We start from the raw sequence: 11,925 nt of genomic DNA on the forward strand, positions 1-11,925 counted from the left end.
TCTGCCCTTCCCTTTAACACAGACTCATTAGATATTGTAGGCTGTGGACAGGGCATGGAAGGTTATAATTTGTCAACTGAGGTGACAATCGCCAAGGTCAGAGTTCAGCAGCCACCTTGAAATGGGACTGGTGTTTCTTGAGTGACATAAATGTAACGTGAAAAGGGGATATGCAATAAGGTCATTCCTTTATGCTGAGATATACAGTCCATAGTTTGACGCACCTTCTCATTCATGTGTTTCTTTATTTTCATGACTATTTACATTGTAGATTCTCACTGAAGGCATCAAAACTCGAATGATCACATATGGAATTATGTACTTAACAAAAGTGTGAAATAACTGAAAACATGTCTTATATTTTAGATTCTTCAATGTAGCCACCCTTTGCTTTTTTGATAACTCTGCAAACCCTTGGTGTTCTCTCAATGAGCTTCATGAGGTAGTCACCTGAAATGGTTTTACCTTCACATGTGTGCCTTCTCAGGGTTAATTAGTGGAATTATTTCCCTTATTAATAAAAAAGCAAAGTGTGGCTACTTTGAGAAATCTAAAATATAAGACGACATGTTTTCAGTTATTTCACACTTTTTTGTTAAGTACATAATTACATATGTGTTCATTCATAGTTTTGATGACTTCAGTGAGAATCTACGATGTAAATAGTCATGAAAATAAATAATATAACGCATTGAATGAGAAGGTGTGCGCAAACTTTTGGCCTGTACTGTAGATGAGAAATAAGCTAAGACAAAAAAGGGGCATACATAAAAGTAGTTTTATTTATAATCAGTATTTTTACTTAGCAATTTGACTCAAATACTGATGAAGGATGTATTTAATCACAGCAGTAATATGCAGTGAAGATCATCACTGGTAAATGTATTATTGCTTCAGTGTAGGGCAGAAAATAACAGAGGATTTACAGACTGTAACAGTCTGTAACAACAGACAACAGTAACAACAGTCAGTAACATTAGTTTAAGATATGGCACTGTTCAAGTAGCAAACAACCAATATGGCCAAATAACAACATTAGATTATGCTTGGTGTAACAGCAGTGCAGAAATGATGAAGAAACATTTAGTAGAGGAATGCTGGTTTGTGTATATTTATTGCTGCTAAAAACACAAGAAGTGAAATGTTCCTACAGTCCTAAAAACATCAAGTCAATACACACCAGGTGAAGAACAGCTGATTTTACTACCTGCTGACGTACCACCACGTGAGGCACATTGCCGTATGTTACCATAGCAACCACGCTACAAACAATACTAAGTTAGCTGCTGGCACTTACATGCACCTAATTCGACAGTGTACCTATCTAGGCCCCCTGCAAGAACTATGCCAAGTTTGCAGTAGATCTGAGACTCTTAGGACCTTCGGGTATTAGGGTGGTAGTGAGCGGTCTGCGGTAGTGAGCGCATGTTTGTAGTGGAGACACAAACAGCTAACTGTTTAGCTCACTACCATGCCTTGTTGCGTTGCGTTGGATTAAACAATAATTTAGAAAAAAAACTATTTATAATTACCTTTTCCACCTCGTGGCTGATGTCCAAGAGCTGAAGCGTTGCTCACACTGGAGCTGCAGTTGGCAGTGTCATGCTGCTGTGCTGTCCGGAGGGGGAAAGTGACGCTATGTGACTGTCCAGTGTGTCGCGGCTTGAAGTTGCAACGGTTCTGATGGTCTCCGCTGACGCAAGTACAGTGTGAAGTAACGCTGCTGCCTCGGTTAGGCTGCTTGCAGGCTGTTGGGCAGACATTAGTGTTTGCGAACAATGTGGCTGACGATCAACACGTGAATCGCGCTGTGAATTGCGCATTTTTGTTGAACGGAAGCCCTTCCGGTTTTACTGAAACACCTTCCGTTTTGACTGAAATGCCTTCCGGTTTTACTGAAACACCTCTCACACACTATAGTGAAATCCTTTCACACATTATAGTGAAAAGCTCTCATATAACCAAGTGAAACACCTCTCACACACTATAGTGAAATCCTTTCACACATTATAGTGAAATATTATATATATATATATATATATATATATATATATATATATATATATATATATATATATATATATATATATATATATATAAGGTGGCCATTCCTCAGGCTTTAGGCTGGACAGTCCGGCTAAGCCTGACACTCATTTGTCCGGACATGCCTAAAAACCAGAGGGGGACGGAGTCTTCTCTGTAGTAGCCCCCCAAACTCTGGAAATCCCTCCCACCCCAGATCAATTTATGTAATACAATTGTTAGTTTTAAATCAAATCTGAAGATGCATTTCTACTTTTGCGTTTAAATTCCTTTGATTCCTAATGTTTTTTTTTTTTTTTTTAAGATTCAGAGCTATGAACTGAACTCATCTTTTCTTTATCCTTTCGTATTTACAAATGTTCCATTGTTGTTTTATTCTATGTTACTTTATTTGATTCTACTTTTGCCAAAATGTATTCATGGTACCTTGTTTACTTGATTAATGTATCTTTAAGGTATACTGTTTATGCCCTCCCTGCTCTACCTGTAAAGCACTTTGGGTCAACTGTTGTTCATTTAAATGTGCTATAAAATGACTTGACTTCACTTTTGATAAAATAACAAAAAGGTCCACCTTTTGGACAGATTAACTTGTTAGTTTAATACTTATTGGCTAAAATGTGTGTCAAAAAGCCGTGGTCAAAATAAGTAATTTCATTGGTTACATTTTCTTGTCGTGACCTGCTAATTTTAATATTCAAATGAGCCATGTGTTGATTCGCCATAACACCGCCACCGTTGTCAATCAAGCTCTCGGCAGACAAGAACGTAACATTAACTAACGTCGGTTGTTGGACTGAAATTCTGAAAATGCTCATACTTATATGTATCTCCAGATAAAAACATTAAGAACAGTTTCTGTATGATGTTTATTAGACGTATGTAATCTGAATTGGAAGGGCACGTTGTCATAAGCTGTATCTTGTATATTTATTATTAGCTATGTGGTATGTGTATGCACCTTTATGTAATCAGGTGGAAAAGATAAAATAAGATATTCCTATATTTGTCCCACAATGGGAAAAGTCCAGTGTTACAGCAGCAAAGTGGATAGAGAAAAAAAACAGTATAACAAAACAGTAAGAGTAGGACAATAATAAATAACAAATAAAAACACTATGTACAAGAGAAAAAACAGTAAGAATCCACAAACAATAGATAACAGAAATAGTAGCATCAGCAGCAGTTGCACATAGGCAATATATTGCACAGTGAATATGGAATGGTATTGCACAGTAGTTATTGCACATTGTTATTATATATAAATATTATATATATTCATTAATTATTATTATTGATGCCGAGCCACCATAGTGTCCCGGTGGAAGCAGCATTAAAACATGAAAATATATATATGAAAGCCGTTTCACTTTGTGATGTGTGAGAGCTTTTAGTGCGTTTTTATGAGCGTTTCAGTAGCATTTATAAGCGCATTTCAGTATTGTGCGTGAGAGCGTTTCAGTAGTGTTTATGAGAGTGTTTCAGTAGCGTTTATGAGAGCAGTTCAGTATTGCGCGTGAGAGGGTTTCAGTAGTATATATAAGAGCGTTTCACTTGTATGTGTGAGAGCGTTTCAGTAGTGTATATAAGAGCGTTTCACTTTTATGTGTGAGAGCGTTGCGTTTCACTTGTATGTGTGAGAGCGTTTCAGTAGTATATATAAGAGCATTTCACTTATGTGTGAGAGCGTTTCAGTAGTATATATAAGAGCATTTCACTTGTATGTGTGAGAGCGTTTCAGTAGTATATATAAGAGCATTTCACTTGTATGTGTGAGAGCGTTTCAGTAGTATATATAAGAGCGTTTCACTTGTATGTGTGGAGAGCCGTTTCACTTTGTATGTGTGAGAGCGTTTCAGTAGTGTATATAAGAGCATTTCACCTTGTATGTGTGAGAGCGTTTCAGTAGTATATATAAGAGCCGCGTTTCACTTGTATGTGTGAGAGCCGTTTCAGTAGTATATATAAGAGCGCTTCACTTCTATTGTGTGAGAGCCGCTTTCAGTAGTGTATATAAGAACGTTTCACTTTGTATGTGTGAGAGCGTTTCAGTAGTATATAGAAGAGCCGTTTCACTTTGTATGTGTAAGAGCGTTTCAGTAGTGTATATAAGAGCGTTTCAATTTGTATGTGTGAGAGCCGTTTCAGTAGTGTATATAAGAGCATTTCACTTGTATGTGTGAGAGCGCGTTGCGTTTCACTTTGTATGTGTGAGAGCGGTTTCAGTAGTGTATATAAGAGCATTTCACTTGTATGTGTGAGAGCGTTGCGTTTCACTTTGTATGTGTGAGAGCCGTTTCAGTAGTATATATAAGAGCCGTTTCAACTTGTATGTGTGAGAGCCGTTTCAGTAGTATATATAAGAGCATTTCAATTTTGTATGTGTGAGAGCGGCGTCAGTAGTATATATAAGAGCATTTCACTTTATGTGTAAAAGCGTTTCAGTCAGTAAATATATAAGAGAATTTCACTTGTATGTGTGGAGAGCGGTTGCGTTTCAATTTGTATGTGTGAGAGCCGTTTCAGTAGTATATATAAGAGCATTTCACTTATGTGTGAGAGCCGTTTCAGTAGTATATATAAGAGCGTTTCACTTTTGTATGTGTGAGAGTTGCGTTTCAATTTGTATGTGTGAGAGCCGTTTCAGTAGTGTGCGAGAGGTAATTCTGAATAATGTCCCTGACGGCCCCTCATAAATCAGTGTCACCTCTGTAGATTTAATATGTGAGTTTGTTGTCTCTTCATGGTGCTGACGTAAAACCATTCACAACTTTCTTAGACATACACTGTACTTCTACTTTCTTTTAAATTGGTCTTCTTGCTGATATATTGCACCGTACACTGGTTCTTTACGCATTAATGCCGGCAGTGCAGCACTCCAGAAGAAATTAAATTGGGCATGTTCTCTGAGGACTGCGAGCAAATACCACTATACTCACTGTGACTTCAGGTCTATTCGTTGCATGGCGACTCTGCAAAACGAATGGTCTTCAGTGGTGAAAGACGTAATCATTGTAGAATGTAAAAGTTTAGAAGAATTTGCAGCAAAAAGTACTGAAGTATCAAAAGTAATGCAGAATGACTTCTTTTGAACTTTTATATGTTTACGTAAATCATAATTGTGATTTAGCTTGAAGCCTCGTGTCACAGCTGGTTTAGAACAATGTGTAACTTTTCAAAAATGTTATATGTTAGTTTTTGTAAAATCTTAAAAGTAATTAGTCGGTGCAGCTTATATGTAATGGAATAAAAAGTACAATATTTCCCTCTGAAGTGTAGTGAAGTAGAAGTATAAAGAAGCATAAAATGAAAATACAGAGGTAAAGTACAAGTACCTAAAAATATTACTGAAGGACATTACGTAAGTAAATGTACTTTCCACCACTGATGAGCTTGTGACTCATTTTGGTTGTGGACATGGTTTGCACAAAACACACAAGTAAAAATTATGCTTGACAATGCTGTAGAGATAGGTGTGGCAATGTGAGACCAAAGGGTCCCCAACATCACACGACAGCGTTGAGTAGTTGCAGACAATGATTCATTGAAGTTGTGTGAAAATTGGGAACAGTTCGCTTTGCAAGCCTGGCAATACTATGGCAATTAAAACTGAGCACAAGAGTCCTTTTAGTGGCGCACCTGCCATTTTGTTTTTGCAAACCCCCGAGTTCAGTTTCATTTGGAGAATTCTTCCAGCCCTGTGTATATAGGATATACACATTTATTCTCACATACGAAGAATTCACCATTTAAACCCAAGCTTATTATGCATGACTTTTTCCATTTACAAGAATCCTGCTGGCGTTGGTTCAAAACATTTCCACTTGGCCACTTACTGTATGTCTGCTTGTGTGTAGGCTGGAGTTGATGCTTTGTGCGTGTGTCTGCTTGTCCTCTACCGTCACGTGTGTCTCCCCTTCCCCAACCTCGGGCCAAGCCCGGGCTCTCAGGAGTCATCCCCTGGAAAAGCATGACAGAGCCCCAGTGTTTGGAAATGGCTGCGCTGGCAGCGATAAGCAGTTCAAAGAAGAGAGCGCATTAATGTAATTGGCTGCCAGCAGCACATTGGCCTTGTCGTCTCATATCCACACGTGGTAACACACACTCACCACGCGGATTATTGGAGGGGAGTGTGTGAGAGAGGAGAGAGGATGAGAATGAGAGAATGGGGGAAGAAAGATGAAGGGAAGGACAGATAGAGGGAGGGGAAGAGGAGTCGGGGTCCTCATTGTGTCGCTCATTAAGCCGTGGGAGGCTCAGGGAGGCTGAGAGATGAAATGAGAGGTGTCAGAGTTAAATGTCAGGTCTGGAAGGGACGTGGCTGACCTCCATGAAGCCTACACACACACACATTACGGACATAGAGAGGGGATCCTCTGCTGAATCTTCAGCCTCATATTATCCCCTTAACTTCTCCTCTCCTCCTCACTCCCTAACTCCTCACTCTCTCACTCTCTCTCTCTCTCTCTGTCTCTCTCTCTTCCACTCACTTACTTTCACCCTCTCAATTTTCCACCCATTACACCCAAATTACTGGTGTCATTGCAAATTGAATTGTTGCAACCGGATAGCAGCATTTTCACTGGATAGCCCCGACAGCTACCTACTGCAGTGGAAGTGAAGGCTATTTCCTTCAGCTACTTTCCAAGTCTGTGTGATGGTAGGCACAGAGGAGAATGCCGGGCGGCTTCCTCCACTGTTATGAAATGTTTTCACTAAAGGCTGCAAGAGGCTTTGAAGTTTAGACTCTTGCCCTTGTATTTCAAACATTCTCCTCTTCTGTCTCTCTCTGTGAGTTCTCTGCGAGCACTTCTCACCCCACTTTCTATTTATTTTCATCTTTTGCCGCCACTCTGACTTAAAATCTTGCTCTAAGTTTTATTCTTACTCTCAGCTCTTTCGCCTTCTGATCTTGTGGTATCTTCTGCCTTTTTCCACGTGACAATATCGAGGGATCACAAACACAAAACATTTAAATTGGAAATTGTTCAAAAACGTTAGATTTCAGATTTTCTTTTGCATTGAGTTTATGATAAAGAAAGAAACTCTGTAGCCAGAGCTTAGATATGTTCAACAAGAACATCTACACAAGGCAAAGTTAAAGCTAAAACGTACACATGATGACTTGGCTTCCAGTTGTTGCCATCTCATGTACATAGATAGGAAAATATCTTATAACATGATAAAAAGACTGTGATCTGTGATCTACAGTGATTACATTAAGGGAATGCAGGGATTTTATTAGCCTTGCTTTTATATAACTCATTTTAATTTGATATATTATTCTTAATGTAGTTATTTTTGTCTCCATGTATGTTGCATCATGTTACAGTTTTATACCTTTCAGAAAGACACTTTGTGAACTCTGATTTTAGATAGAGGTGCTATTTTGCCAAAGAAAGCATGATGATGTTGGTGATAATGATGATTATGTCATCATTATCATCATTAGCTGCCAACACAGTAAAAGACCCTTTAAAGCACAAAATGCTGTCTCTTCACAGGTCAACCCTTTAAGTTAGACCCAAAGACGGCCCACAAGAAGCTGCGTCTGTCCAATGACTGTCTGACCATGGAGAAAGACGAGAGCTCACTGAAGAAGAGCCACACCCCGGAGCGCTTCAGTGGCACAGGCTCTTATGGCGCAGCTGGTAACGTCTTCATTGACAGCGGGTGTCACTACTGGGAGGTTCTGCTGGGAGCATCCACATGGTAAGAAACACACATGCAGAAGAGTGCATTATATAAGCCTGCAAGTAGGCCCGATAAACTGTAATGTCTTTCTTTAGGGAATTTAAATCTAGGCTGTTATGCAAACCCACACACACAACAGACACTCTCACCACACACAGTGTATACTCTTATCCTTTTTATATTCTTTTCACTAATTGGCTCTGAAGTAGACCTCTTCATGCAGGAAAGACCCAAAGGGCCCGAGCCTATCTTGTGTGTCCTCAGCATGAGGTTGCTTGACTGTGCAAGTAAAGTCATTAAGGAGGACACTCATTTCAGATCACTAATGCATTCTAAAATGTTCCTTCCCTGCAGGTATGCCATCGGCGTTGCTTACAAATCAGCCCCGAAAAATGAATGGAGTGGCAAGAACTCATCCTCATGGGTGTTCTCGCGCTGCAACAACAACTTTATGGTGCGCCATGACGGCAAGGAGATGCTGGTGGAGGCAAGCCTGCAGCTGAGGCGGCTGGGTGTCCTGCTGGACTACGACAACAATTCACTGTCCTTCTATGATGCCATGAACTCCCAGCACATTCACACCTTTGAAATCTCCTTCCTCCTGCCCGTTGTACCCACTTTCATGATCTGGAACAAGTCAGTCATGATACTCTCAGGGCTACCCGTCCCCGACTTTGTTGATGGTTTGGCCTCAGATCTTCAAGAGCAGCAACAGCAGCAGATGGGCCTGTGCCGACAAGAGTCTCCATACTTGACCGGGATGAAGACCTGCCACTGAGAAAAGGCCCACCAAGGGCCCGGTGACTGGTTGATTGGGAGCTGAAAGACGTTGACAGTGCGACTGAGTTCTATTCTCTGCATTTAGCGAGGACCAGTTACTTTCTTATGGATTTAGAAAGTGTTGAAGATATGCACACCAGTCTGGAAAAATGTCAGTCCTGTTAGTTTGTAGCGATCCAATGCTTTGCTAATCCATCAGTGGGAACAAGGTCTCTTGACCACAAACATCAGTAGACCTAAAATCATCTGATGTCCTAGCGTCACTCAGGGCAGGGCTGGGCATCTGGTTTTAATGACCATTTAAGGTCTTCCTTTTTGATTTATCTTCCTCCTGAATTGACCCTAGGCTGAAGACCAAGGAAGGAATATTCTCATCTTCCATTTAGAGTTTGAAGTTACAACATTTGAACAGTGAGATTACTTCTCAGCTGTGGTAGATTAAAAAACAAAACAATGCAGATCCAAAAATCCAATGAAGACTGCAGACATTTTAACTGATATGTCAGTTATCTGTTTTCTTGGCAAGAGTTATATGAGAAGATCAATACCACTCTCATATTTGTACATGAAGCTAGAGCCAGCAGCCAGGTTAGTTTAGCATAGCATAAAGACTGGGCGGCCTCCAGTCTAGTTCCAGCACATAACTTCCTGTAAAACTAGTGTCGATTTTACATTTCTCAGTAAACAAATGAGATATTATGTGTACAATGGTTTTTTACCTTTGGACTGAGCCAGACTAGCAGTTTCCCTGTGTTTCCCGCCTTTCTTATAAACTAAGCTAACTGCTAGCTTTATTAGCGTGCAAATATTCTTCTAATCTAACTCTTGACAAGAAAGGGAATAAGCATGTGTCCCAAAACATATCTTCCTTTAAATGAGGATGTGCCTTCTTTGAATCCACTTTAATGTGTGAACTACATGCTACCATCTTGCTAACGCAAATACATGCTAGCTGTGGACATTTTGTATTGCTTCACATCACTGTTCATGTGTTGTAGCCTCAGTAGCTGTAAGTGGTCGTTGCTAAAGTCTTTTCCTTGATCTTCCTGCTAGTTTTGACACAGCGGTCCTGTTTGTGTTGGCTGGTTGTAGCTTCCGAGTATCAGGAAGTGTTAACTTTGCTCCCAGATATGAACAAGATGTTCATGTGACTACTCGACTTGTATAATAAGAGGTTTATTGAATATTATAGGAAAAAAGTGTTATTTATGACAAAAAAGATCGTTTACTTTTATTATTAATCTCAACATATTCATGATGCACTTTTTGATTAACACTATTTCCCCTCTATGAGTATTAAAGTAGATGGAGCTGAGAGGCAGGGATGTAATGGGGAGGCAAAGTGACAACTAGCACTACTGCTGGCTGTGAAAGCCTCCTCTGAAAAATATACATCACCTTATTTTCCTACTTATATTTCAACCCGTTCTCATTCCAAACTCGTAAAATAAGTACGTTTGGTCAGTGGCCTTCAGCGTCTGATGCGACGAAAAAGGCACCCTTCGGCGTATTTGTGTAACGTACTGGGGAGAGCCGCAGTTGGATGAGATTTAGCGAGTGGTATGTAAGGAGAAATTGTTGCATGAGGAGGTTGGTTGTGGTGGATGGGTGAAACACCGGACTTTCACTCAGGAGACTCGGGTTCGCGCCCCGCGTGTGGTGTTTTGTTTCCCCGTCTCCGGCGTGTGTTTCCCGGCTTTTGAGGCGTCCTTCCCCGGGTTCACGTCCCGCGTGTGGCGTTTTGTTTCCCCGTCTCCGCCGTGTGTTTCTCGGCTTTTGAGGCGTCCTTCCCGGGTTCGCGTCCCGCGTGTGGCGTTTTGTTTCCCCCGTCTCCGGCGTGTGTTTCCCGGCTTTTGAGGCGTCCTTTCCCCGTTGTTTTTCTCCTAAACCCAACCTCCGCGATTCCGTCATTGTCGCGCTTCACCCGCGGCCGTCTCCCGGCGTGTGAGGCGTCCTCCCCACCTTGCTGGAGTCGCTTTATAGAGTCGCTTTTTTCTTTCCTCCCGCGTGTCACAGAACCATACGCCCACCCACGACCCTTTCCTAAACCCAACCATCCCGACCAAGCACGTCAAAAGGGACGGCAATAGTGGCGACCAAGCACGTTTACATGAGACGCTAAAGGAGACTTTTAACGTCAATAAGAACGAGAAAGGCTCCTGACCGAACGTCCTTATTTTACGAGTTGGGTGTGAGAATGTGTTGCATATTTCAAAATTGATTTATAGTCTAAAATTAATAATGGTTACAGGATATTAACCATAATAAAGTATTGCAATAAAACACTGTAGTTTAAAAAAAATGTGCTAACACCTAATCTAGTGTAATGAAACAGAAGCCCCTGCTGTAAAGTTAAAAGGTTTTTGCACTGTGCTTTGAACACAAGTGACTTTCCCTCCCCATGGCTCTTTTCAACAGCACCTAGTAACTTTATCTTGTTTAGAAAAGGGATACGATTATGATGATGTTTATGCGATTTTTATCATGATGAAATTATGATAAACTAATAGAAGTTTAAAAAAAAAAACTTTGCTCTGTTGTCGACTATTCAGAGAAGGAGGGGCTTAACACTTTAACTTGCTGTCTGTCGCAATGTCATGGCATGATTGTGTTTTTCTCTGTGATTTGTTAACACACACACACACACACACAGGCACATATACACACAAACCAACACACGTCATGTTTCGTTTAAGTTGGCCTTGTCATGATAAATGCATGAAACATTGTAGGATCCCACACCAGTTTACTGGGTATTTTAAGTAGCTTTTTCAAGTTCACTAAATCTTGTTTTTCATCAAATACTGACTCACCTTCGCTTACAACAGACCTGACCTCTGTTTGTCACCCATCACTATTCACATAGCAGCTGTAGCCGGATCCATTATTTGCTTTTTATTTGGATTTGAAGGCCTGGTGTGGGTGACAGTGACAGTTTCTCTCTGGTTTGATATTCAGGTAGCGGCTCTGATTCAGACAATCAAATGTGTATCATAGTTTATGCAGATTTAAGAGAGTGTGTAGCAGGAAGCAGTAGGGAGGGATTGTGATAAAAAAGCTGATGTTTTACATACCGTCTTGTTAGATTTGTCACCTCATGGCCATTTTCAATCTCTTAACACATCACCAGGTATGTACTTATAATGTTGAATGTCATGTAACATTTGTATTGACAAGATATGATTTCCTTGACATAAAAAATACAGGCAAACTGATTTCAATCATTTGCTAGTAACTTGGTTACTTAATCATGAATTAAAGCAAAGTTTCAGTGATAAACTCTCAGCTATGGAAAGGTAGTGAAAATATGACATGTGATGACCTCCCAGTGCACCTTTCAACCTGCAGTGTTTACTTAGTGCAACTGTGTGGTGATGCGTCAGTCATGATTGTGTGATGGAGGTATTG

At 40.4% G+C, this 11,925-nt stretch overlaps 1 protein-coding gene across 3 annotated transcripts in view; it reads left to right on the forward strand.

Moving 5' to 3' along the window:
- mid2 (midline 2) overlaps positions 1-10,230 on the forward strand; it is a 167,994-nt gene extending 157,764 nt beyond the window's left edge. For all 3 annotated transcript variants that reach the window (XM_039813358.1, XM_039813357.1, XM_039813359.1), the window contains 2 exons: positions 7,548-7,755; positions 8,092-10,230. In XM_039813358.1, coding sequence (XP_039669292.1) covers positions 7,548-7,755; positions 8,092-8,515 — 632 coding nt within the window. In that variant the 3' untranslated portion in view covers positions 8,516-10,230. The remainder of the gene's footprint in view (positions 1-7,547; positions 7,756-8,091) is intronic.
- Positions 10,231-11,925: the final 1,695 nt, after the last annotated feature.

Source organism: Perca fluviatilis, chromosome 10, assembly GCF_010015445.1.
Source record: "Perca fluviatilis chromosome 10, GENO_Pfluv_1.0, whole genome shotgun sequence".
Taxonomy (NCBI): domain Eukaryota; kingdom Metazoa; phylum Chordata; class Actinopteri; order Perciformes; family Percidae; genus Perca; species Perca fluviatilis.